This window comes from Sminthopsis crassicaudata, chromosome 2 (genome assembly GCF_048593235.1).
Source record: "Sminthopsis crassicaudata isolate SCR6 chromosome 2, ASM4859323v1, whole genome shotgun sequence".
NCBI lineage: Eukaryota > Metazoa > Chordata > Mammalia > Dasyuromorphia > Dasyuridae > Sminthopsis > Sminthopsis crassicaudata.
Genome location: NC_133618.1, coordinates 636,184,539 through 636,212,404, shown reverse-complemented (window position 1 = coordinate 636,212,404; position 27,866 = coordinate 636,184,539). Strand labels below are relative to the sequence as shown.

Below are 27,866 nucleotides of genomic sequence, written 5' to 3'. Positions count from 1 at the left end.
TTTGTTTAGTTTTTTTTCAATTGTGCCCACATTTTGAAGTTTTCTTGGCAAAGATACTGGAGTGATACTGTTTCTTGTTCTAACTCATTTTACATTTGAGGTAACTATGGCAAACATGATTAAGGCTCACCCAGCTAATAAAAGTCTGAGGGCAGATTTAAACTGAGATTTTCCTGTCTCCAAGCCCAAAATTTTCTCTACTACATCAATTTTGTTGTTCAGTCATTTCAGTAGAGTCCAACTTTTCATGTCTCCACAACGGATTTTCTTGACAAAGATACTAAAGTCGTTTGCCATTTCCTTTTTCAGTCCATGTTACAGGTGAGGAAACTGAGTCCAAAAAGTGAAATGACTTTCTTAGGGTCACACAACTGGTAAGTATCTGAGACCTGATTTGAACTCAGGACTCCCTGACTCCAGAGCAGGCTCTCTACTCACTGTTACCTACCTATCCTTTTCTACTGTGTGCCAGGGTTCAAATTCCAGTTCTGGCATTAATTCTATCACAGCAAGGCCTTTCCTCTCTCTAGACCTTATTCTTCTCACATATAAAATGATGAAGTCCAATTAGATGTCTAGCTCTGAATCTATGAGCCTCTAATCCCAGGTTCTATTCATTCATATTTCAAAAACGTCTTAAATGGCACCTTAAAAATCCTCTGGAGGCTTCTGCAACTTATTGGCTGGATCACTGACTGTTCTGCACCATGCATGCAGGCCAAAATGGATATTGCCTCTCAAAATGCCAAAGCTTTTTTCCCTAAGAGCTGCAGTTTCCTTTTACATCCCGGCTCAGATTTATAGGGTTCACCTGAAAACCCCAGGCAACAAAGCCTGACTTATTCCTTCCCAGAGTACAAGTTGGCATTCTATTTTTTGGCTTCAATATTTCTCATATTGAGTAATGATAACCTTCCAGAAATTTACTGCTTTGCACGGTTAAGACGATCCCCTCATGTTAGCTCAAGCCTCTGGACTAGCTCCCAAAATACTCATACTGGGTCTCCTCAAAGACATCCCATTTGTCTTCCCTCCTATGTACATAACCAGTCATTCAATCTGCTATATGAATTTTTCTATAATGGGAGCCAATGAACTCAGGTCCCTGTGCCTATAAAATAGACATCTGTCCCTCTTTACATTATTGTATGAGTTTTACATTTCCCTGATGAGTAGCAAAAGTTTAGTCACTAACGGGGAGACTATGGGTTTTATTCTCGTTGTTGTTATTATTGTTTTACCACAGGAACTTTGATCTAGATCTGGAAGGGACCCTAGTTTCTTAAACTGTGGATCACAACCCCATATGGGGTCTCATAACTGAATGTGGGGGGTCACAAAATTATGAGGTATTATCAATAGATGTTTGGTTTATATACTAATTTTATATAATTATATATCCAGAGCCACATAAAGTCAGACATGGATTCAAGTTCAGCTTTTCACACATATTGCGTTCATAATCTTAGCAAATCACTGTTTTCTCACCTGTAAAAAAAAAATTAAAAAAAAAAACTGGGGCGTGTGTGTGGCGACAACGTGAGCACCCTGGGTACCTTGGAATCAGCTGGAATAAGTATAAGCAAAAGTCTTTATCCTTGGTCTTTAGCAGTAGAAGTGAAGAGAGTGGATGCATGGGATCTCGGTGACCTCACCTTGTCATCTCTCTCGCAGAAATGACCCTGGCTAGTCTTCCTGCACCTCCTAGTCCCTCCCACAATTCTCTGTATACACCAAACAATTGGGCCAGCACAGGATGGTGGGAAGAGCCATTTTCCAAGCATATTCTCATATTGTCCAACCCATAATTAGCCTCAAGTGCTCGATTGTCTGACCCCAGTGCATTGACTCAAGAGCTCCAGCCCCTTACATGTGTGAGACAGAGAGGAGGGATAATTAGAGACTGCTATTAGACTCAGATGTTGGTGCAAGACACATGACTCCTTGGCAACTTTCTTACCCAGGTACCTCAATAAGAGCATCAGCAAAAGGAGTTTTCTCACAGAAATCCCTTATACAAATAACATCATAGATCCAACCCCCAACATGTGCCTTATTGACTCAAAGGATTATTGTAAGAATTATATTATACAATATATGCCTTAAAGAGATCTAAAGAGTATAAAGCAATAAAAATTCAAAATATTATTTAATCAATATGGGCACCTTCAAAATCCAAAACTAATCCAAAGAAATTAATACCTAAGACATTTTAGATTATCAATCTATCGACTTTAGAATAAGCAACTTTAGATTCAGGGCTAAAGGGCCTGAATTCTTTGGTTGTCACAAAGATTTAATGAGAAAAAAAACCTCAGAGATCATATTACTCATTCCACCTATTTATCCAGAAGATGAAATCGGGGTCAAGCAGGCTGAAGTAATTTCACTAATATCATAAAGATAAAAAGTCTCATAAACATGTTCAGAACATGTCTTGAGGAGTTTAGTATTTAATGATTAAGAAATAATTCTAGCTTCAAATACTGTCTTCATCATGTCATTCACCTGTTCAAAATCCTCCAGTGGTTTCCTATCATCTATCCCAATATTTAGTAGTCATGGTCATCACCGAGTTCCTCAATGACTCTCCAATTTGATTTTTTATCAATATCCTGTTTCATAATTTCTAATCTCTTAAAATTGCCTGTTTAATGACTGCATTTGTCCAGCTGAAATGACCTCTCTCTTCATCTTTGTCAACCCAAAGTCATCACTTACTTTAAGATCCAATTCTAAAAACTTCTCAAAAAAAAAAATGTTTCCCGATCAAATGCCGCCCCTGCTGTGATCACTCCTTTAGGCCCATTTTGCAATGGTCCTATTAGTCATTCCCCCAAGCCCATATCAATCTGTATCCACAGGTAACCAAAATGGAATCAAGAATAGCTCAGAAACCACCATATCTATCTCATGTAAAAGACAGAATTTGTTCTTCCAGTCTTTTCTCACAAGAGGCAGCATTATGTCATGGAAGAAGGCTTTTCCTCCAGTCAGGAAAACCTAGTACTAAGTCCTAATCTCTGATTAGCAAGGTCATTATTCAGTTCAATCTTTCTGAATAATTCTCTAAGACCCTAAGTGACAAATCAGTTTTGATCCATCTTGTTAGAGAGAGATTCCACACTATGGAAGTTTCCCACATGGATGAAATCAGGAGTTAATCCTACAAAAAATAAGAGCTTCTCATCCAAGATCACTTTGACAATTCGATATTTATGCTGTGAGTATTAGGAGTGGGAAAGAGAGGGCTAGCAAGCAGATCTCAGTCACAGTGTGAGATTCAGACCCATTGTCTATCTGGGATTCCATTGACCTACTCCCTCACTCCCTGACTTTCTCACCTATACTCACTGAAATCACTCTTGATCCAATTCTCTTCCTCTCCAAATTCATCCACGATGTTGTCCATACAATTGCTAACTCTTTTTCCTCATTCCTGCCATAACTGCTGCCAGGTCAATATCTCCAGTTCTGGCATAACCAATATCATTAATAAAATTATCGGTTGCTTTTAAACAGGCTGTAGAATTTGGGGTTAACAGTGACCCCTGCAGGTCCAAGGCAAAACTATCCACCTTTTCCTCATGGCCCCAACTGAAGAAGATACATACACACAGTGTATACGTTCTGCCATCTTGTTATTCTACATATGACTGTAACTTTCCTCATATCATTTCAATCTTCATCACTCCAATTGTTTTATAAACTCCTTCAGTGCAAATATCATTTTATTTCCTTTTTCTCACCCTTAGCAACTATTACAAAGGCACCCCACAAGCCAGACTCTCGTCAAATGACCTGGCTTCAGAATTAAGCTCTCAAGAGGAAGAACCCATTTCCTTTTGGCCTTTCTGATTTCTAGTGCATCATACATTGGTAGGGTGGGAAGATTATTTATATCATTTACTGACATAAGAACTCCCATCACCAATACTGATCAGCAGCTTATAGTCTCAAACAGTTGACTGGAGAAATGAGAGACTCAAAGACTTGTACAAGATCACTCAGCCTTTTTGTTACAGAGGGGAGACTTAAATTCAGGTCTTCTTAACTACAAGGTCAACTCTCCACCATTTATACTGTCACCTCTCACTTTGTCCAAAATAAGTACTTAACAAATCTTTGTTGAATTAATTTGAATAAATACTTAATTTTCTTTAGTTTATATTCCAAGATATATTTGCATTAGTGAAAATATAATTATTCTTCTAAACCATTTTCAATCAATAATTGACCTTGATAATTTGAGTATTGAGAGGTTTGGGATTAGTGAGAGACTTCAAGTCTTTCTGACCTATAATAACTGATTTGTGGGTTTTTGATTTCCCTGGAAAAAGAATATGAGCTCTCTGAGGTCAGTGATTTTCACTTTTCTCTTTGTGTCTCCAATAACAAGCACAGCGCCTGGCACATAGGAAGTAGGGACTGGTATAGAGAATTCTCCAAGAGAGAAATTCCCTCTCCCTGTGCAGATCAATACCTTCTCTGCTTACAATTCATAGTCTCAAAAAGTATCAAGAGCAATAGAATGTTCAATGACTGGTCTAATATTATACAGGTAAATTGTTCCAGGTAGGTGGTGCTATGGACTAAGGACACTGGACTAAGAGTCAGGAAAACCTGGGTCTGATCCTACCTCAGATCTATATTAGCTGGGTGATCTTGGACAAATGCTTTCACATCTCAGCTTCAGTTTCCCTATAGCAGAGTGTGAGAATTAAGTGAGATAACTTGAATAAAACATATCACAAATGTTAAAGTGCCACATAAATGCTAGTTATTGTGTGTCAGAGGCAGAATTTCAACTGCCTCTGGTCCACAATAGGCACTTAATGAATGCTCAGTAGATTGAATCTCTGTCCAACTCCATAAATTGACTCCTGAGAAGCATCTCTCTGCCCCATGGTAAGCAGATTGCATTACATCGCTGCTCTAAGAATAACATATGCATTCTGGGATAGCACATTGTGAGGAGAATATTATTCCTAACTCTGAGAGTCTGATTATCAGGTATTCTTCCTTTCCCTTCCTTCTAACCATTCATCCCTGACTGTCCATCCCCTCCTAGATACCAACTCCTGATGATTTAAAAACAAAACCTCAAACATTTCTCACAACAAGCTTCTCTTCTTATGGATAGACTGCTCAACCTGAGAAAGAGGCACCAGTTCTCTCAATGATAACATTATTTTTGTCATAAGTGAGCTGGGAAGACAGAGATAAAAATGAGAAATGGTCTCTGCCCTTGAGATCATATGGTACTGGACAATGATGATAGCTGATGGAGTGAGGACTGAGATGGGGCTTTTTTCTTTGTCTCCTCAAAGTTCAGCACAAGTCCTGGCCCATGATAGGTACTTAATAAATGCCTATTGGTTAATGGAGAAGTGACATATATGTAGTATTTTGACAGACATTATCTCATCTGAGCCTCATAAAAACCATCTGTTATTATCATTGATATATTATATGAAACCTTCTCCCCAACTTTACAGATAAGGAAACTGAGGTTCCAGAAGATTCCAACAGCTTTTCCAAATCAGACAAGTAGTAGATATTAATGGGGGGACTTATAAAACTTCATAAATGAAGTAGGATTTGAGCAGTGAGGTTTTTATTTAATTGTCTGTTTTTTTTGGCATGAGGAAATTGTCAATGGTGGAAAGGAGGGGGTGGTAAATTACCATGTCTTGGATCATCAGCTGCTTATTGGACATTTTGAATAGAATATTTAAACAGAATATCCCATAGGCATCTGAAGCACAAAAAAATGTCCAACCAAGAACTCATTTTCTTTCCTCCAATGTCTATCACTCTTATATTTTCGCCTATTATAAAAAGCACCTCTATTGTTCTAGTCATCCAAGTTTGGAACTTCAGAATCACCCTCAGCTCATACTCATTCACCCCACATTTTCGATCAGTTGCCAGCCAAATCCTATTATTTCTTCCACAACATTTATTGTTTATGTTCCCTTCTCTCCACTCCCTCGTTCTGGCCTCTCACTACCCCAAGCCCCCACCTAACTAGCTGCCAAATTAATTTTCCTAAAGAATAAATTTAATCATGTCACACACACACACACACACACACACACACACACACACAATTCAATAAACCCTAGTGGTTTTATATTACTTCTAGGACAAAATATTAATGTTTCTGCTTTGGCACCCCAAAATTTTCACAATTTGGCATCTTCTTCCCTTTCCTATCTTCTTACATATTATTCCTTTTCTCCCATTCTGTGAACCAGTTATATTGACCTACTACCCCCTGTTCTACACACATGCAACCCTAAATCTCCTCTCCATGCCCTATACTATTGTCCCCCATGGCTAGAATATTTCTCCCCAACTCCCACTTCCATCTGTTGCAACCTGTTTTCTTTCAGGACTCAGAACAAACCTCACCTCTATAATGAAGCTGCTTCTGATCTCTCTCCCACTTCCAAACTGCTTGTGGTCCCCAAATTAACTTGTTTTCATTTTGTGTAAGCTAAATATACTTACACATATGTATATAATAATTCCCACCTTAGAATATCCAGGAGAGTAAAAACTTTTTTTCTTATGTCTTTATATCCTCAGGACTTTGCATAGTGCCAGACCCATAGATGCTTAATGAAGATTTGCTAATTGATTGAATTAACTTGACTTTAATTCATTTAATTCAAATTTCATTTTCAAGGTCTAGACTAGTCTGAATGTAGATTGAAGCGTATTATTATCACTTGTGTTATTGTTTTTCTTTCTTGCGATTTCCTCTTTTGTTCTGATTCTTCTTTCACATGACTACCGTGGAAATATGTGAAAGGAAGGAAGGAAGGAAGGAAGGAAGGAAGGAAGGAAGGAAGGAAGGAAGGAAGGAAGGAAGGAAGGAAGGAAGGAAGGAAGGAAGGAAGGAAGGAAGGAAGGAAGGAAGGAAGGAAGGAAGGAAGGAAGGAAGGAAGGAAGGAAGGAAGGAAGGAAGGAAGGAAGGAAGGAAGGAAGGAAGGAAGGAAGGAAGGAAGGAAGGAAGGAAGAAGGAAGAAAAGCTAGTTTGGTGTCATGGATAGATAGAGCACCAGCCCTGAAGTCAGGAGGACCCAAGTTCAAATCAGGCCTCAGACACTTAACACCTGTGTTAACGCTGGTGTAACCCTGGGTAAGTCACTTAACCCCAATTGCCTCAGCAAAAAAGAGAGAGAGAGAGAGAGAGAGAGAGACAGAGAGAAAGAGACCAGACAGAGACAGAGACAGACGAGAGAGAGAGGAGAGACAGAAAAAAAATTAATCCTTAAAAATATAAATATGTATTATAAATATAAAATGTAATATAAATAACAGAGTTAAGATTCACTGAACCAGAACATCCATCCTTTTCATTTTCTAAGTGAGGAAATGGAGGTGCAGAAAATTCAAGTGATTTACCTAAGATCACACAGCTAATAAGTCATAGAGCCCAGTCTCCCCATCTTCTGGATCTTCCTATCTATGTCATGCTATCTCTCCTGTTATTTTTCTCTGCTAGCCCTATTGTCTGAGCCATACCACATTTGCCACAAATATTTCTATTGAAGGGCTATGCTTATTGCCTAATGTGCCACTGAAAGTTCCATTATACCACACATGCTCTTGCCTCATCTCCCAACTGCCTATACCATAATGCCCGTCAGCCAGGACTCGAAGCAGCAAGGAAGAACACCTCACTTTGCTCCATAAGCAGAAACTAGCTGCAGATTCTCCAAGTAGACACCAAGGGGATGATGATAGTATGTTGGGCAGGTTCCAGCCATTAGTATTTTACAAGCAGTATCACTAATTAGCTAATCAGTCTTCAATGGAAATGATTCCATAAGCATTCTGCACGTTGCAAGACACCCCACATGTGGGCAAAAATATGTGAGCGCAAGACATCATCATTCCCTTTCAAGTGAAGAATGAGCAGTAATTTGAAACAGGCTGTATGTGCTTCTGAGATTAGAGTCTTTGTGACTTAATGCTTATCTGCAAATGCACTTGAAGCATGAGGGCAGCAAATGCATGCAGCATCCATATGGTAATAGATGGACACAATGTGGCCAACAGCTGTTGTCTGAAGTCATATATAGACTGGCGATAAATACCAAGCATTTTAGCCAAGCCTGAGCAATCCTGAGCTGCCTGGAGTGGAAAAGAGGAAGAAGAAAAGTGAGACTAAATTGATTTTTTCAGACATTTATTTAAATAATGGTGAAATTTTTTGTTTGTTCATTTTTTATCTTAAAGAATAGACCTATCGCTGCTAAATTGTATACATATTTTAAAACCTGAAAAACACTTTCCAGACACTTGAGCCTCATAACAATCCCATGATGTTACCCTGATTATTATCCCCATTTTACAGATGAAGAAACTGAGGTGTATAAAGATTAAATATAATAATAAGTATGAAAAAATAATAATAAGTATGAAAGATGATGGTGGCTGAATTCAAGCCCTAACACTTTGCAGATGCCAAATGGAAAGCAGTTTCCACTCATTACATCCATCCACAGATGACCTAAAGCCATCAAAAAGCAAAAATTCTGCCCTCCTTCATCAGCCAAATGTTTTCCCTTGTGTAGGAAATTGATTGCAACATGCAATGTAAGCTCACTGGAATGTAATCTCTGGACAGGAGGCAGTGTTTCTCAGGCGTTTTGTTTGTCTTTTTAGTCCAGTTCCCAATATATAATAGGCACTTATTTTTGCTTGTATTCATAGTAAAAGGGTAATAGAATCATAGATCCGGGGCTAGAAAAGAAGTAGATTTGAGAGACATCCAGAAGACCCTCATTTTACAGCTGAAAAAAAAAAAAAGAAAGAAAAGAAACCTGGAGAGAGAGAGAGAGAGAGAGAGAGAGAGAGAGAGAGAGAGAGAGAGAGAGAGAGAGAGAGAGAGAGAGAGAGAAAGCGCGCAAATAGCTTATCATCATGTAAATAGCAAATGACAGAGCTAGGGATTTGAACTCAAGTCCTTTGAACTCCAAATTCAGTTTTCAGCTCCAGAACTGAATCGAATTGAAGACATCATATAAAATCTTCCCAGGCCATCCCTCACTCAAAGTGTACAAATTCACATACTTAATAGGAATTTGCCAGAAAAACATTTTCCAGAAAAACCAATTTCCAGGTCTTATTTTTGCTGAGTCAAATGGAAAGGGGCAGGTAGGTGGTACAGTAAATAGAACAATGGGTGGGGAGTTAAGAAAATTAATCACCATGAGTTCAAACCGGGTCTCAGAAACTTACTGACTATGAGATGCTGAACAAGCCGTTTAACCCTCAATTTCCTCATCGGTAAAATGAGCTGAAGAAGGAAATGGCAAACCACCCCAGTATCTTTGCCAAGAAAACCCAAAATAGGGTCATAAAGAATCAGATATGATTGAAATAACTCAATAACCATCTGGGTGACAGACATCTTCAATCTCCAATTCTTCCTGAAAAATATCTGAACTTAGGAGGTGAAAGCTTAGATCAAGGGCAGAGAAGCTTTTTTCTGCCAAGGACTATTTGGATATTTATAACAATAATAATTTAAAAACTCAAGCAGTGGAAGATTATTGTACTCAGCTTTCTGCTCAGCATCGCCTGCTGTTGCCTTGGTAGGGCCAAATCAAAAGATTTTGTGGTCCTTTTACAGCCCAAAGACCCAAAGTTCCTGGCCTAGTGGTTGGGAAAAGGGATAAACTGGGAGAAGAAAGGTTGATGGGTAGGCAGAAGGCCAAGAAAAGAACCATTCTATTGGTAATCAGCATGGTGTGTTGTGTTAGTAGTCAAAAGAGTTAAGTTGAATCCTAGATTCAATGATCTATGTAACTCTGGACAAGTCACATTCTCTGGTTTCCTCACAGATAAAATGAGAGAGCCAGTCCTATGTGTCCTCAGCTCTATGACACCAGGCTTCACAACAGATGGCCACTCGAAAGGAATAACTTCTAAAATTTCATGGCTGGTGTAATATGTCACAGAAGCGTGTCTACTTCTAGAAGACCCATAGTTATCACTCTGCAGCTGCAGTTGCAGGAAACTCCTACAGACATTGTATAGATTGTCAATAGTCTACAATTCTTAACAGATTTTGTGTACATTTGTCAACAGCCCACAATTCTAAAGTCTTGGCTTCCTTCCAGCCTATCTGCCAACCACTGTCCCTATCTCCCCCAACTCAGAGCCTGAAAATATGGGGCCTGCAGCTGATGTTTTTAAGGGCTGCCTCTGCTCTATATCACCAGCAGTTACATGGAAGTTAAGATTGCTTCTTTTCAACCACATGCCTTCAACCCAAATAATCTGCACAATAGCTAAGGCTACATGTTAACAGACTGGCCATCCTAGACTATGTGGGCAGCATTGTGGCTACTTGACCTCATACTCTGCTCTATAATAATAATAATAATAATATATAATTATGCTCTATAATGCATAATGTAATATATATGGAAGTCTGGATGATTCTGGCCCTAAAATCTCTTTGCAATGATTTTATTGTAAAGGAAAACCAAAAAATAGAAAAGTGTCAGGATAAGCTAATGTTTGCAAAAAAGAAATCACTGTACATCTCTGTTCAAATTCCATTTGAGTGTATTTTTAAAGGTTCTTCAGGAGATAAGTGATTTCAGATAGAGAATAGTGCAGAGACAGAAAGAGACAGACAGATAGAGAAAGAAACAGAGAAACAGAAAGAAAGACTGAGAATTAATACTTGATCTCAAGTCCTTCTTACTCTGAGTTGGACTCTATTTAATACTCCCTGGGCTCTGGACATCACACTTCTTAAGTCAGTCTAAAATCCCAAATGAATGATTGTCTAGCTTCAGCTTCTTATCGGACTCATGGGAAGATGTTTTTTTTTTTACCTTGTAAAAGATATTACACCAAACATTGCACAATTTTGTTATGTTGTGTCTACTTCATGTAACTCTGTATTAATATTTTCTGATTAAAGTATACATGGTTGCCACAACCTACCACCCGCCAGTCATTCCCCTCATCCCCCAACTTCCAAGAACCTGTCAGGAATTATTCTATAATGTTAAAGGATTTTTACAATCTCCAGTGCCTAGCACAGTCTCTGATACACAGTGGGAGTCTAATAAAAGAATTGAATTGAGTATATTCCTCTTCAATTTTATCACATAGTAGGAGCTTAAGAAAAGTGTATTGAATTGAATGTATTACTCTTCAATTCTGTCACCTAGTAGGAACTTAATAAAAGCATATCTAATTGAATTGAATGTATTCCTCATAAATTTCCTCTTCTTAGATCCCACTGCTCGAGTGGGTCAAGAGCTTTTTGAACTCATTCCTGCTTGGACACAAAATAGATTCTAGTTTAGCATTATTGACATTCTACAGAGAGACGACCTTACAGCTTGTCTATAAACATCAAGCCATTAATGAAAGAGAAGGATTTTTTGAAAGCAGAAGTTCCTTGCAAGTCACAAGAACTCATTTCTAAGACCTCCTCTAAAAGTTTCTGAGGAAAGATAGAACAAAAGAATAATCCCTCATTAATCAAGAACCCTGTACTGGAGGGACTTGAGGATGCTGGGAAATGCCATATGAAGTGGTTTGAGATCAAGTCTCCTTGCAAATTGGTCCAACACAATCTTCCAAAAGGCCTGGTGTGCCCCAAATCATTAGCTGTTCTTGTGGGCATAGAAAAGTTTAATATTCACACCAGTTATTTTACTTCCTTCCCTAGACTTCCCTCCAGGAAAGGCAGAATCTGCAAGTAACACACAAATGTCAGAAGAATGAGTCCAATATCTGAGGTGAGGTAAAAAGCATATATTTTTCAACACATTCAATTTCTAAATAGTAAAGTTCAGGAAAGGCAATTCAGAGGAGATCAATAAAGAATAAAATACATACATATATATACATATATATATTTATATATATGCATATACATTCTGTTCTTTATTGATTTACTGTATGTTTATATATATATATATATTGTGTTCTTTATGTATGTATATGTATATATTCCATTCTTTATTAATCTCCTCTAAAATGACTACTATTTCCATCACTTCAGTGTTCAGATATTAAATGTGTTGAAAATGCATGGTTTTTACACTTAAAGGGCATAAAATATGTATGCATGTATGTATATATATATATATATATACATTTTTAAAATATATATAAAGATGCACATATTTCTGAATTGGGAAACATACTATAATGTCCAAAGTCAATTCACTATTTATAATAACTGACTATTGAGGTTAACTCACTTTTATTTGATATGTATTTATTAAGCACCTACAGTATGCTGAGCACTGTACTAAGGACTAGGATACAAAGATTACAATAAAACCAAAAAAAAATAAAATAAATAAAAACCTACCCCGGGGAGGGGGAATAATGTGAGCACAAATAAGTCCATATAATAAACAGATAAATACAAAGCAATTTCATGAAGGAATGCATTGACCATTGTGGAATGATCAAAGTATTAACCTCGAATTAACCTTGAAAGTGAAGGGAATAAGCACTTCACCTATTTTTTTTTCTTTCAGGCACTATGTTTAACTCTTTACAAATATTTGAAATCAGCACCATTTCTATAAATTACAGTCTTAGAGGGCTGCCTAAAGTACTGAGATTAAGTGACTTGTCCAGGGTCATCCAGACAGTATTGTTAAAGGCTGACTTGAACCCATGTCTTTTTGGATTTGAGGCCAGCTTTCTGCCTATTGCATCATGCTGTCTGGAGAACTAGAAGATCAATTATTAAGTATTGTTTGGCTAATTACAGATTAAGTGATATTGACCAAATCATTTCCCTACTCTGGACTTCAGTTTCTTCCTTTGTTAAATGCAAAAAAAAATTTAAAAAATTTTAAAAAAGGTGACTAAATGATCTTTAAGGATCCTTTCAGGCCCTAATTATGCTCTGAATGCTACCAATAAAGTTCAGAAAGAAAACCAATTTCTCTAACATAGAATTAGGGGATTTAGGATTAGAATGGGCACTAGACTTTATTTAATCCAACTCCTTGGTCTGATAGGTCCCCCATGCCTAGAATATGTCCTATTTCCTTCTTTCTTAAAATCCTGAATTCCTTAAAGGTTCAACTCCCTAAGCCTGATCTTTCCTGATCTCTACCTCTCTGACCCTTTGTTAGTGCTCTATTCCCCTTGAAATCACCTTGGACCCACTTATCTGTGGAATTTTTTCTCTTTGCAGGAGAATGTAGGTTCCTTGAACCTATTCTTCCTTCATGCCTCTCTTCCTTCCTTTCTTTCTTTTTCCTTCCTTCCATCTTTTTTCTCTCTTTCCTTTCCTCTTCCTTCTAGTCCTTCTGATGAGAATTAGGGAAGGGGGAATCCCTTTTGGGTCGGCGCAAAGATAGTCGCATGATGGCGCAGAGTCCCCTGTAAAAGGAATTTACAGGCCCGAAAACCTAGATTGATAAAAAGGTTTATTATAGGTATTTGGAAGTAAAGTTAAAGGTAGAAAGACACCAGGGCCAGAGGTGGTTCTGGGTGGGCAGGAACCCTTACATGGCCGGAAGGATACCATGTTTGGGGGGAAGGGCTCCTGCAAAGAGAGAGCTCCAGTTGGCTCTTTTATACCTAAAGGGGCTTGTGGGTAGTGTCCCAAGTTGGCTCAGATCCAGTAGGGGATGGGGAAAGCCCACTGACCAGGATTTGTAAATCAAAGGTCAGCCATGGGGGGGTTCTTAAAGGGACCTCAAAACCCCCATCACTTCCTTCCTTTCTTTCTCCCTTCCTCCCTCCCTCCCTTCCTTTCTTCTTCCTTCCTTGCTATAATCCTTTCCTTCCTTTCTTTTTCTTTTCTTTTTTTTTCTTTCTTTCTTTCCTTCTTTCTTTCTTTCTTTTATGATCTTTATAAACCCAGCACTTCCCTTATCAAAACATGGGTGAATTAGGCAATTATGAATTATGTCTTGAATTGAATTAAACTGAATAGATTAAGGTACTTGGCCTGGAGTCACACAGGTAAGAAAGGTCAGAAGGAGGACTCACACCCAGCTCCTCTAACTCCAAATGAAGCAAACTTTTTCTCTGCTATCACTCCACAGCAAAATGGCTCCTAGGCAGGGACAGTTAGGGCTCTTCCCCAAAAATATGAAATTTATATATTTGTCATTTCAATAGTGTCTGATACTTATGATATCATTTGGAGTTTTCTTGACAAAGATACTGGAGAGCTTTGCCATTTTCATTCTCCAGATGAGGAGAACTCATTTTACAGATGAGGAAACTGAGGCAAACAGGGCACTAACTTGCCCAAGTTCACTCAGCTAGCAAGTGTCTGAGGCCAGATTCCTGATTTCAGGTACCAATGCTCTGTGCACTATGGCTCCCTCTAGTGGCCCATCAAACCTAGAGTGTTTTTTTAAAAAATACTTCAATTTTTCAGTATTGTAAGAATATAGGAACAACTTAGTAATTTGGTTACCAAAAAGAAACAATTAAGATGTATGTGTGTGCGTACACACACAAGCACACACACACACACACACACACACACACACACACACACACACATACGTCCCAGGGAACCTCCCTGTCCTAGCACTGCCCTGCCTCTCTCCTACAGCAATGCAGATTTCCCATCAGGAACCATTCAGAGACCTGGGTTCAAGTATGTCACAAGTGCTTCCAAAATGTTCTTCCAAGCCAATTATCGTACTTTCAGTATATGCATTTACATCCATAAATACTCAAATTCTGAAACTCAAGGTTGGTGATTTATTTCTTTGTTGATTCTATGATAGAAAGAAAATGTTAATACAACAGATTAAACTTAAAAGTGTGCCCTGAGTACAATTCCCCCCAGAGGGCTGGTTGTTAAGCATTTACTAGCACATCACTGCCTGGAGTCTTGAGGGTACACTGTGTGTGCCCAGTGTGTGCTGGCCCAGGCCCCAAATTGCCCCACAAGATGAAATACATGTTCTGGATTTTTCCTTCCTCCCATGAATCCTATAATCTCTAAGTGTGCCTCACGAGCAAAGCAAACTCAGAGTGAATTTGAATCTCATGGGCAGAGGAAGGATTCCCCAAAGAATAACCGCATATAATATAACCATGATGTAAACAATTGAGAACAGCAGAGCTACAGAAGTCAAACAAGACAGACAGAAAACCACATAGGATGAAAGGCGTTTTGTGTCTGTGTGAGACTGAAATCCTCCTGAACAATGAGTCTGTGAGGAAGAAATGCATGTAGGGACAGGCCCTGCTAAGCTGTCTATAGCCACAATCAAGGAACAGTGACATGTGACAATGAATTTTCCTATGCTCCTCCTGTTCAGCTAGCAGCAACGTGCGTGTGATGTGTCTTTGTGAACAGGTACTCATGAATATAGCCATTTCAGCCACTAAGACAAGAAAGCAGCCGTAGTCTATTTGGAATAACACCCAACATCTTTGCTAGAAAAAAGCATCTTCTCACATTACAGGTAGCTATGTGACACAATGGATAGAGCACTAGGTCTGGGATCAGAAAGACCTGAATTCAAATGTTGCCTTAGGTACTTACTTAATAGTTCTGTGATCCAAGGCAGGTCACTTTTGCCTCAGCTTCCCTATTTGTAAAATTATTATTAAATAGTACCCACCTCCCAAAGATGTTGTAGAGATCAAATAAGCATATAATTGTAAGTCATTACTAATAAATAAATTTCAATAAATTCTCCTTGAAAACAGAAACTTCATAAAAAGGGAAAGTCTAGCCTTTAATGGCAAGTCCTTTAGCCTATTCTAAAACACCTACTATGTTCCAGGTATTATGTTAAGCACTTTGTAAATATTATCACGTTTGGTCCTCATAACAACTCTGGGAGGTAGACATTGTTATTATCCTATGTTATAACTGAGGGAACTGAGATTAAAATAAGTGTACATTTAGTACCTTATATTTAGTAAGAGTCTGAAGCCCACCACATTATCCACTGTGCATCTAGGTCCAAACCAAATAGGACTGCAAACTGATTTTGTTAATATTTTGATAACTGTATTTCAGTATAATTGATCTCCTTTGCAAGCCTTTATATTTTAATTAATTGATCTCCTTTGCAAGCTTTTATGTTTTATTTATTTTTTAATTATTATCCTTTCAAGGGACTCATAGGTTTCCCTAGACTGCTGAAAGTTTCCATGATGCAGAAAAAAGCGAAGAGCCTCTGATCCAAAGGCCTAGAAGACAGTCATCTAGTCAATTAAAAAAAAATCTTTAGTTACTACTGTAATGTTTTCTGGTTCGGTTTTCTTGGGGTCTCTGGAGATAGCTTTTGTTTCAGTTCAGTAATCACCACAAGAACAGTCAGGCTAGTTTTCTGGGGGCCTGCTGGAGTCTTGGTTTCAGTGGAGAAGCGAAGGAGCAGAGCCTGCCACCAAGACAGTGTGAGATGAAGTGAATGAATCTCTCTGAGTCCAAAGGTTTGTGCTTCGGCCTCCAGCCACCACAAAGGTAAATGAGGGAATGAATCTGTCTCAGCTTTTTCTGGCTGTTATATACTCCATTATCATAGCTGTGAATCTTGTGGAACTATATTAAGTACTAAGAACATGTACTGAACTAGAGAACTATTAATCACCTTGCTAAACTAGATAACCATTGTCTTTATCAATTCCACTCTCTTAACACCTTGTAAGAATCCTTGTTTCAGAGTTCTGGCCCATAACAAACTACCTCATATATCCCAGACACTGTGCTAAATGCAGAGTCAGAATACAAAGAAAAACAATAAAAAATTCAGTCCCTCATCTCAAGAAGCACAGGCATTAGAGTGCTTTGCTCAGAATCAGAACTGTGAATTCAAAACCTGCCTTAGATACTAGCTGAGTGAAGCTGGGAAAATCATTCAATTTTTCTCTGATTCAGTTTCTTCATTTGTAAAATGGGAATAAGAATAGTACTTCCCTTATAGGGTTGTTGTAAGGATGAAATGACATAACGATATAAAATTCTTTGTAAACTTTGAAGGACCATGTAAATTCTGGCTATTATTTTTGTTCCCTTCATATCAGGTTCAAATTCAGATACTACCTTAGGACTAAAAAATCTAAAGTGAGGAAAGTTTGAAATAACTTGACTACCCAAGAAAATCATTGATCAGAAGGAAGTCCCCATACACTAAAATATTTATAGCAATACTTTTTTGTAATAGTGAAAAATTAGAAATTAATTAGATTCTCGTGAGTTGGGGAATGGTTAAATTCCACCTTGGGACCAAACAAACTAAAGTAAGGGAAGTTTGAAATGACTTGACTACCCAAGAAAATCATTGGTAAGAAGGAAGTTCCCATACACCAAAATATTTATAGCAATACATTTTGTGATTGCAAAGAATTAGAAATAAAGTAGATTCTCATGAGTTGGGGAATGGTTAAATGAGTTTTACATGAATGTGATGTGCTCTAAGAAACTATATGTGTAATGACTATAGAGAAGCATCAGAAGATCTATATGAACTAAGTGGCAGAGCCAAAAAACAACATGCACAATGACTACACAATGAAAATAGAAAAGTATGTAAAAAAATAAAAAGTGAATGTAACAAAATTACAACTACAAATATCAATGAGGACTCAAACAAATAGAAATGATAAGATACCCTCAACCCATTTCTTCATGGAAATAGAAGGTCCACCAGGTGTTACACATTGAACATGCTTTCAGACTTCTTCAATGTATTAAATCATTTGTAGATTTTTTTTTCCTGTTTTAAAAAAATATTAAGACAGCTAGGTGGTACAGTGAAGTCATTGGTGTACTAGCCCTAGAGTCAGAAGAGCCTAAATTCAAATCTAGTCTCAGATACCTATAAGGTGTGTGACTATAGGCAAGTCACTTAACCCCAGTTATTTTATTTATATGTGTGTGCATGCACATGTATTTACATATACACATATACATATGTTCACATATATGTGTTTACATGTATGTGTGTATTTATATACATAATGTACTACATAGGATATTTATGGTGATGTAAAAAACAGACGATATCAATAAAAACTTATTTAAAAAAAAAAAAGCCAAGTCAAAATTGCATACAATTGTCTGAGTTTTTTAAATAGTCCTTTACCCCTCCCCAGTGGAACCATCCCCATAATCTCTCCTTAGCTCCTGCTCCCTGAGTCATTAGTGTTATTTGCTTTGCTATCCACAATCACAAACCCTGGCCTGGCTCCACATTCCAGGACTTGAGGCCATTTGACAGCTTTCCTCCCACACTGGAGAGCCTGCAGTTTAGCCGGGCAGTGAGTCAAGAAGAAGCAGAAGATGAGTCCTTGGAGATTGCTCACCAGAGAAGACCCTCTTTTATCTTTGCAGAATGCATGCTGGGTACGAGGTGTTTGGGTAAGACACAGTGAAAAGAGAGTGTGGGTAAACAAGGACTCTCATTGGATGGCTTGTGTTTCTAGAATATCGTTTTAAAGTAATTAATTGGAAGAATGATCCCTTTTTTCATTTCAATTCAACAAGCGGCACTTCTCATGCCCAATCTATTGCCAAGCCAACTACTACTCACACCCTTCTCCTTCTTCAATCTAATCCAACAAGCCCTTACTAAATTCCCATACAAAGCTAGCTACTAGAAAGAGTGCCAGGACTAAAGTTATGAAGATTCATCTTCAGAAGTTCAAATCTGGACTCAGATACTTAGTAGCTATGTGACCTTGCTCAAATATTTATCTCAGTTTCCTCATCTGTAAAATGAGCTGGAGAAGAAAATGACAAACCATTCCAGTATCTTTGCCAAGAAATCCCCAACTAGAGTTGCAGAGAGTCAGGCATGACTGAAATAACTGCACAACAATAAGGAATTATGGATGCAAGGACAAAAGTAAGGCAATTGCTGAAGCCTTCTACTATGTGCCAATAATGCTAGGCATATAGAGGTGATATGAGTTGGGGAGAAAGGAAGGATTCAAGGCAGAAGATATCATTCAGTGATCTCTTATGCTAATGGCTATAGCGGGAAACAAACCAATAATCAGCAGCCCAATTAGCTAGCTGATCCCTGTAGTTATGGAGAGCACACTCAAAATAAGACACCTGGGGTCTGCTGGCAGGACCATTACACTAGGTACTGGATGACCTGCTGGAGGGGATTCAGAATCAAAGGGAGCATGAGACTCGAAGTCAACAGAGCGATGCTCTCTATGGTGGCTTCTGGGACAATCTTACACAAGGGAAAACAAGTAATGGTAGAGATTGGAAGGAATTTGTAAAAGGAAAAAAACAATGTTTTTTTGAAATGATACCTGATAAGTGCTTGATAAAAGCTTGTTGATTGACTGACAAATTGACTGAGTGAAGGAGTCTAGGGAAGCTAATCCCTGGTAAACAGTAACTGAAAAAGAAAAATGGAAACCCACAACATGAGTATGTGATCATCATACTGCTAGGTCACGGAATCCAGCCAATAATATCATTGCTGTCCACCTCAGGAATAAAGTTCTGTTTAAGGATTTCATTGCTGACTAAAGGTAGATTAGGAAAATAATTAGAGTTGGAGAATCTAGGCTGTAATCCCAGTTTTGTTCCTTGTTATACATGTAGCCTGAAGCAAATCTCTTGTCCCCTAAAGACCATTAGCTTTCTAGGAAAAAAAAGTGTTGAAATTATACAACCTCTATGTTGTCCTGGGTCTCTAACATTCTATTCTAGTATGTAAATAGTTATAGAGTGAAATAGTGGCTGGTATTTATGTAAAATGTTACAGTAAATTATTGATGTATATATCTATTTTATTCACCTATATCCTGGGGTCATAAAAATGTCTCAGGAAAAAAAGAGATCACAAATGGAAAAAGTTTCAGAAGTCCTGCTCTACCCCAATATGGCATGCTACCAATTAATATCAATTAATAGGATATCCTTTTTAGATAAAACTATCATTCTCATCTGTTTCCTGACCGATATAATGACCCAAAAGGCCATTCACAGCTATATCCTAAGCATGAAAAAAACTGCTAGGAGTGGACAAAAAGTCATTTCAAAGGTCTCTTCCAAGATATGGATAACCAGAAAAGGGACTGGGCCAAACCAGCTCAAAAATAATGAATCACATTTTGGTATCCACAAAATAACAGACGACATTGGGGGGAAAATCCCCAGTGAACCAGACACATCCTCTCTAGAAGATATATGGAACTACATGGAAAATCATCATCCAGAATGACAGGTACTGGGTAGATTATAATCTGCATTGATGATATAGTAAGCTGTGAGATCCTTAATAAAAAAGGCTGGTTTTGCCTTTCATGAGCTCCTTTAATTCTGGGGCCTTTCTTCTTTTTATTACCTCCAATGAACCCAGTAAACAGTGTATGTATGACACTGTTTGAATGTCATCTCTCTCTTAGACAGTAAGCTCCCTGACAGCAGGCCCTGTCTTTGATCTTTCTCTGTATCTTCAGTGTTTATCACTGACACACCACAGATGCTTAATAAATGCCTTGGCTTTGTCAACTTGGAAAAGATGGCCATAATGATGAGACATCGATTATCCCTTAAAGTACAAAAGGAAATGTCATTTGCTCCAGTCCAAAAATCCAAAATTTATTAAGCACTTGACATGTACAGAGAATTCTGGTCCTCCTTTGCATCACAAAGTTACTGAGAAATAAATTGGTGCTATTCTTAGTGGTATCAATTAAATATATTAACTATAATTATAAGGAGAAGTGAAACAAGCATTTATTTAGCTCTTACTACATGTCAGACACTGTGCTAAGCAATTTTAAAATATTAATTCATTTGATTCTCACAACACCCTGGGAGGTAGATATATTTCAATTACCATTTTACAGATGAAGTAACTTAAGTAGACAGAGATTTAAATGATTTGTTCAGGATAATATAACTAGAAAATGTCTGAGACTGGACTTAAGCTCAGGTCTCCCTGACTTCAAGTCCAACACTCTAATCTTGTTGTTGGGATTTGGGGGTGAGGGTCAGGAAAAAAGGAGGTTAATTATTTTTGTTATGCATGTAAATTTATTTTTATGTATTTCCTTATAAATCACATTGGGAGAGAAAAATCAGAACAAAAAGGAAACACCACAAGAGAAAAAGAAAACATAAGAAAAAAGTGAACATAGCATGTGTTGATTTACATTCAATCTCCATAGTTCTCTCACTAGATGCAAGTAACATCTTCCATCCAAAGTTTATTGGGATTGCTTTGGCTCACTGAACAACAGAGAACCATCGCACAATCTTCTTGTTACTGTGTACAATGTATTCCTGGTTCTGCTTGTTTTCCTTAGCATCAGTTCATGTAAATCTTTCCAGTCCTTTCCAAAAACAACTTGTTGATCATTTTTATAGAATAGCAATATTCCATTATTTCATATACCATAACTCATTCAGCCATTCCCCACTTGCTCTATCCCTTATGCCATCTAGGGGTCTCCACAGAAGCAATAGAGACTAGTTGTTGGACACATTGACTTGAAGCCAAGAAGATAAGACAAGTCATTTAACCTCTCAGCTGCTCAAAGCAAAAATCCAAGACTATATATTGCCAAAAGGTGCTGATCTACATTAGGAAGAGGAATCACCTTACCCAAAGTGGCCTATGTCAGTTAAATCACAGGTTTATCATCTGTCCCTATCTCTTCTATGAGGTACTAAGGCAGATAGAAGCTCTTAGGTGGTTGTTGTTCAGTTGTTTTTCAGTCACTTCTGATTGTTCGTGGGCCCATTTGGGATTTTCTTGGCAAAGAAATCACTCATGTGTTGTCCATTTCCTTCTCCAGTTCATTTTACAGATGAGGAAACTGAGGCAAACAGGGTTAAATGACTTGCCCAGGGTCACACAATGCATAAGTATCTGAGACTGAATTTGAACTCAGGAAGATGAGTTTTCCTGACTTCATGCCTGGGATTCTAGCTGTACAGTACTCAGCAACTAAATTACTGAGCCAAGGTAAAAACTTGGGACCTTAAAGACATTTACTTAGTTAAAGGAGCACCCCTCCTTCCTACCCAGAATGCCTCAGAATGTCTTCTTCATACCTCTTATGGCAAAACCAAACAACCCAAACTCTACTTTTCTGATTCATCCACAATCTGATCAGAACAATGATCTTACAACTTACTTTCTGTCCGTACTTCCTGCAGGGCTGCTGTGAGCTCTTCCTTTAGAACAGTGGCCTCCCTGGCAATCTTCTCCCCCTTATCAAGCAGATTCCATGTGGCTTCTTCAACAGAAGCAAGAAGAACCCGGGCCCTTTTTGAACGTCCTTTTTTCCTATTGGAAAGATTCTGGGGACAATTCACCAGTGTCGTAACCTAAAATGGAAAAAGACAATATGTTTACTAAGGGTGAAATCTTTCAGTTGGTATAAAGTAAGAAAAAAAGAAAAGGAAACAGTCCTGAGATATCTCTATCTCAGGGATATCTCAGCATCTGGGATATCTCAATGTCAGAAATTGGCAATGAGGTTGAAGGAAAGAGGACCTGTATTTGAATGTCAACTTTTTACTTGTGACTTTAGGTAAGTTGTATTTCTTCAATGGGTTTCATTTTCCTCATTTTTAAAGATGAACTCCAAAATCTCATCTGTCTTAAAATTATAATTTTATATAATAATAAATATAAATATAATAAAATGCTTTAGTATGAATATAATTATGACAATAATTTTATGAGCATTAGAAATTAGGCTAGACCCTCTCTATCCAGCCACCAGGGCAAACTGAAGCTATGGACCTGCTATAATTTCCCTAGAACTTCTGATTGAAAGGAAGAATGAGAAAGAGAGATTATTCTGTTTAGTATTTGAGATCCAGGTAAAACTTGAAGTTGAGCACTGGTTTTGGAGTTAGAAGAAAAGGGTGAAGATTTCACCTTTGACACTGCATTTGTGAGCAAATCACACAGAATGGATGGCGTGTGGATGGATGGCAATAAGCTTCTGGGGAACGAGTACACCAATCTCTAGAACTCTTAGAGTATTTAGATCATAGATTATGGATAACATGTCCCAGATCTATGACCAAACAAGGTTCTAGATTGTATCTCAGAGAGCAAATGAACCAAAGCCTCCCTTTTTTTACAGAAAAAAAATGAATTGCTAGTAAATGTTGAGAGGCAGGATTTGAATCTAGGACCTCTGACTTTATGTCAGGATTCTTTCCCCTGCCTTTACTACTGCAAGAAACTAAATCTCCCCACTGCTATACATTCTAAGTATAAAGAGTTAGAAACTGTTGACAGAAATCCAAAGTGAAAAAAAAAGTCCTCCAACTCTCAAACCTTTGCTTCAAACCAAGAAGAAAGTCTCATTGTCTGCAAAGAGCCTTTAGAATGCATTTTAACCCATAAAATTTATGTATCTTCCCACTGCACATTCCTGTTCCATTGTACATGTCCTCCACCCTTTAAATATCTCCGGGAGAACAGCTTGGGCTGTCATAATAAATGAATGCATACCAGAAATGCTTTATTCCTTATTAGAAATGCTACCACTAAAAGAAATATGGCAAGAGCATTGGAAGAAAAAAACAAAACAAAAGAAAAAGAAAAAATCCAAAAATAAAGAGCATGTGGGAGAACATTGGTTTCCATCCTCCCAGCCCCAATCCCATCACAACATGCAAAATCTTCATTTGGCTTCAAATTTTCTCTGCACCAATGTGTCCATAGCTCCTTAATATAATTATTTCATATTGATTTGATTGGAGTCAAGGAGAATTTCCAAAGGCTAGTTTCATTACAGAGGTAAGCATGACTTGCCAATTCTTTATATGCAGGAGTTGAGTGAGTCTTCCTTATTTTTTTTCAGCAAGCCTCAAGTGAGAGAGCTTCATTTGGCTTTTAAAAATGGACAGACACAAGAAGTTTATGGATAGAAAGTCTGATAGAGGTTCTGAACGTGAAGATGAGTTTGTTATAAGCATCCCTTGATATTCATGCATGGTTCCAGGGTGCAAGAAGTATGAATTCTGGATGATTCATCTTGAGATAAGGAAGGGAGAATCACTAAGGCAGGATAAACAGACCTTTGTCTCAAGGCACCAAAATTCAAGGGGTGGGACTTCTTCTAGGAGAGGTCTAAAGACAGTTATACATCTGCATGACCCTCATTCTCTCAGGCCCCTTTCTAACTTTTCATTGCCAACGCATGAACTTCTTAGGGTCTTCCCCCCCCACTCCCCAAGAAGCCATTCATAGAATTGCCTTAGAGATAGATCACACTTTCCTCCAACACTATCCTGTCTAAGGACAGTTGTGCTTTGTGGAAAGATTCCTAGTCATAGTACTGGTAAAGGAACTGATAAAGAGAATTAAATGAATATCTATGGTGTTATTTCCCTTTCATCAAACTCCCAATTACCACTGGCCTAGGATATTTACAATTCACACTTAATAACTATGTGGAGAACTTTAAAAACAAACCACTGTATCTTTGAATCTCAATTTTTTTTTTTCATCTGGGATGTGGGGCTAATCACATTTTCCCTATCTCATGAATTTTTGGAAAAAGCACTTTCATGGAAACATTAAAGTATAAGAAAAAGATGACCTATTTTTATGGTTTTTAATTATATTATCTATATTATAAACTTGAAAGACAATGCAAAAGAGCAAAGAGAGAGAGAGAGAGACAGAGAGAGAGAGAGAGAGACAAAGAGACAGAGAGAGAGAGAGAGACAAAGAGAGAGAGAGGTAGACTGAAAGTTAAGAAAATCTTTTTTCAATTCTTCTCTCAGATACATATACATATGACCCTTAGCAAATCATTGTCAGTATCTCCACAAAATTCTTTAAGGCAAGCTGTAGGGAAGGCACTAACCTAAAGGGAATTCCTTACCAAAGCTCCCTACATTTATATGTGTGTGTATATATGTGGAGGTGTACATATATATATATATATATATATGTATATATATATATACACACATAATGATACATAAAGCAATTCAGTTAAAAATCTGTATGCAGATACCTATTTTAACTGAATTGTTTTATCAAAATAAGATACTTCCCCATTAATATTAAATCAGAGGGCCTCTGGGGGGCAGCTAGGTGGCGCAGTGGATAGAGCACCAGCCTTGAATTCAGGAGAACCCGAGTTCAAATCTGGTCTCAGACACTTAACACTTCCTAGCTGTGTGACCCTGGGCAAGTCACATAACCCCAGCCTCAAAAAAAAAAAAAAAAAAAAAAAAAAAAAAAAAATCAGAGGGCCTCTGATGGCATTTGGGATTGTGTGGAGGGTAGGGAATGAAAGTATTCTCCAGTCCAGGACAGTGACTTCTTATGGAAAAGAGGGAGAAAGAATGGAGGAGGAAGCAGGCAGGAACTAAGATTTGGCCACATAGCTACTCTGTGGATCTCTCCCTTCAAAGTCAGCAATAGTTACTGAAGGGGCCCCACCCAATTGGACAGAAAGGGAGGGAAGGAATAAGTATTTATATAATACCTACTATGTGTAAGACCTTGTGTTAAGTACTTTACAAATATTATGTCAATTAATTCTCACCACAACCCTGGAAGGTAAGTGCTATTATTATCCCTATTTTGCAGTTGGGGAAACTGAGGCAGACAGAAATTAACAATTTTGTCCATAGTCATACAGCTAATAAGTGCCTGAGGCCAGATTTAAATGCAGATCCTCCTGACTCCAGGCTTCATCTCCTTCACCACTTAGCTGCCATGAGAGGAAGGGAAGCCCACCCTAACCCTAGGACTAGGAAATCACTGAGGTCTCTTCAAGAGCTGAATCTATCTTCTAATGACCTGAGTTTGATTCCTGATTTTGCCAGTTTTTATAAGTGCCACATTGGACAAGTCTTCTCATCTCCAGGCTCTTGCTCCCCAAGCTACCAGGAGGCAGACTGATTTCCCCAGATGCAGCTTGCAAACAATGTATTTATGTATCCCAGGGGCTCTACTGCCTGTCTCCCCAAATGAGGGCACCATTGGTGCCACTTAGCCCAACTGAAGTTTGTAGTGTTTGTTGCAGGTGAATACACACACACACACACACCCTTCTAGTGCCATTTCTGGTTAACTGTTCAGTAAAGTTCTATCCAGCTACCTCATCCTGGTGCAATCATGCTATTGATTCCTTAAAGATTCAGTCAACAGAGACTCCCTTCCAAGATGACGGTGAATTGGACAGGCCTTTGGTGTAGACATAATAAATGACTTTAAATAGCTTTATAGACCTTTTCTCTCTTTTTGGAGATATTACTTAGGAATCAAGCTGCCTTTCCACAGTCAGTCTGGTTGATACAGAAGTTACCATCAGCCATTACTGTTCTGAGGCTACTTCAAAAATATGACAGAAGTCCAAATCTTCCAGTCCTCTGACTGTCCCAAGGAGCTTCCCCGGCCTAGAATGAAATGGGGAAGTTCTAAATAGAGAAGTAAAAAGAGCACTAATCTTAGAGTGAGGGGAAACAAGGTTTAACTCCCAACTCTGAACTTACTAATTGTATGACCCAAAGTAAGTCATTCTACTTTTCTAAATTTCAGTTTCCTTTTCCCCAACACAGGGTTTCTTTTACTGACTACCTGCTGGGGTTATAGTGTTATTAACATTCCCAGTAAAAGGGATAAAACTCCTTGTACTGCCCACTTCTGAGGTTGTTGTGTTGTTAATATTAAACCATAATAGAAATGGGAATATTATTATTTTTCTATTAATCTGGATCCATTTCTTGATTCTCTCTTCAACTGCATGGATTAGTTCTCCTGATTTTCATCCAAAATCACATAGCTTCAATCGGGTCGGCTCTATGATATGTTTGAAAAATTTGCTTTGTCAAATTCTATCAAATACCCCATGGGGACTTTAATTGCTACTATATTAAGTCTCAATATTAATTTAGGGACTAGTGCCATCTTCCCAGCCAGAAGCAAGGTTTTTATATCTCCATTTCTCCCTGTCTTCCTTTATCTCTCCCATCAGGGCTTTTTGCATTTCTTTGAATAAATCTCTTATGTCCCAAATTGAATTACTCCCCAAGTATTTAATGTTTTGTGTCAGAATTGTGATGCCATCTCTTTTTTCACTGTATATTCTCGCTGGGTGTCATGAGGATATAGAAATGCAATTGATTTTTGTGGATTTATCTCATATCCTGTACCTTTATGGAGCTCATTTATTACCTCTAGTAATTTTTTGGTTGGTTTCCTTGGATTTCTAGATATACACTCATGTCATCTGCAAAAAAAAATACATATATTTTTATCTCTTCTCCTTTTTTTTCATTTTGAGTTGCTATTGCCAACATTTCTAGAACTTTATTAAATTGCACCGAGGATAGAGGCATCCTGTCCAGTGTCCAGTTTTAAAGGAAATGTATTAGAATGACTCTTCAAGAAAGATTGTCTGATGTCAAACAAGTACTCTTTGTCATGGCTAGAAGGAAGTCCCCACTGTCTTGGGTTTTAGGATTTAATCAAAGATAGTTTTCTGAATTTTCCCAAAGTCTTTCTCTTCATCAGCTGAGATAGCCAAGTCATTACCAGACATTAATTAAATGTCTGTTATGTGCCAGGCACTGTGCTAAGTACTGGAGTTACAGAGAAAGAGAGAGAGAGAGAGAGAGAGAGAGAGAGAGAGAGAGAGAGAGAGAGAGAGAGAGAGAGAGAGAGAGAGAGAGAGAGAGAGAGAGAGAGAGAGAGATGCAAAAAAGCAATCCCTGCCCTCAAGGTGCTCATAGTCTACTAGATCAGGATCTTCACTGCTTTCCCAAGCAGGAATATGGACATGGTATCTGTCTAGGTATGAATCCCAGCTTCATCACTATAGTGTGACTTCCATTTTTAAAAAATCTCAAAATTTCAGCATTGGCCAATATCCCAGAGTGACCGATTGATGTAAACACATCAGAA

The 27,866-nt window shown here is 38.0% G+C and overlaps 1 protein-coding gene across 2 annotated transcripts in view; it reads right to left on the bottom strand.

The window, feature by feature from the left end:
• CTNNA3 (catenin alpha 3) overlaps positions 1-27,866 on the bottom strand; it is a 2,038,107-nt gene that overhangs the window by 1,939,153 nt on the left and 71,088 nt on the right. For both annotated transcript variants that reach the window (XM_074296610.1, XM_074296611.1), the window contains exon 3: positions 22,114-22,306. In XM_074296610.1, the coding sequence (XP_074152711.1) occupies positions 22,114-22,306 (193 nt within the window). The remainder of the gene's footprint in view (positions 1-22,113; positions 22,307-27,866) is intronic.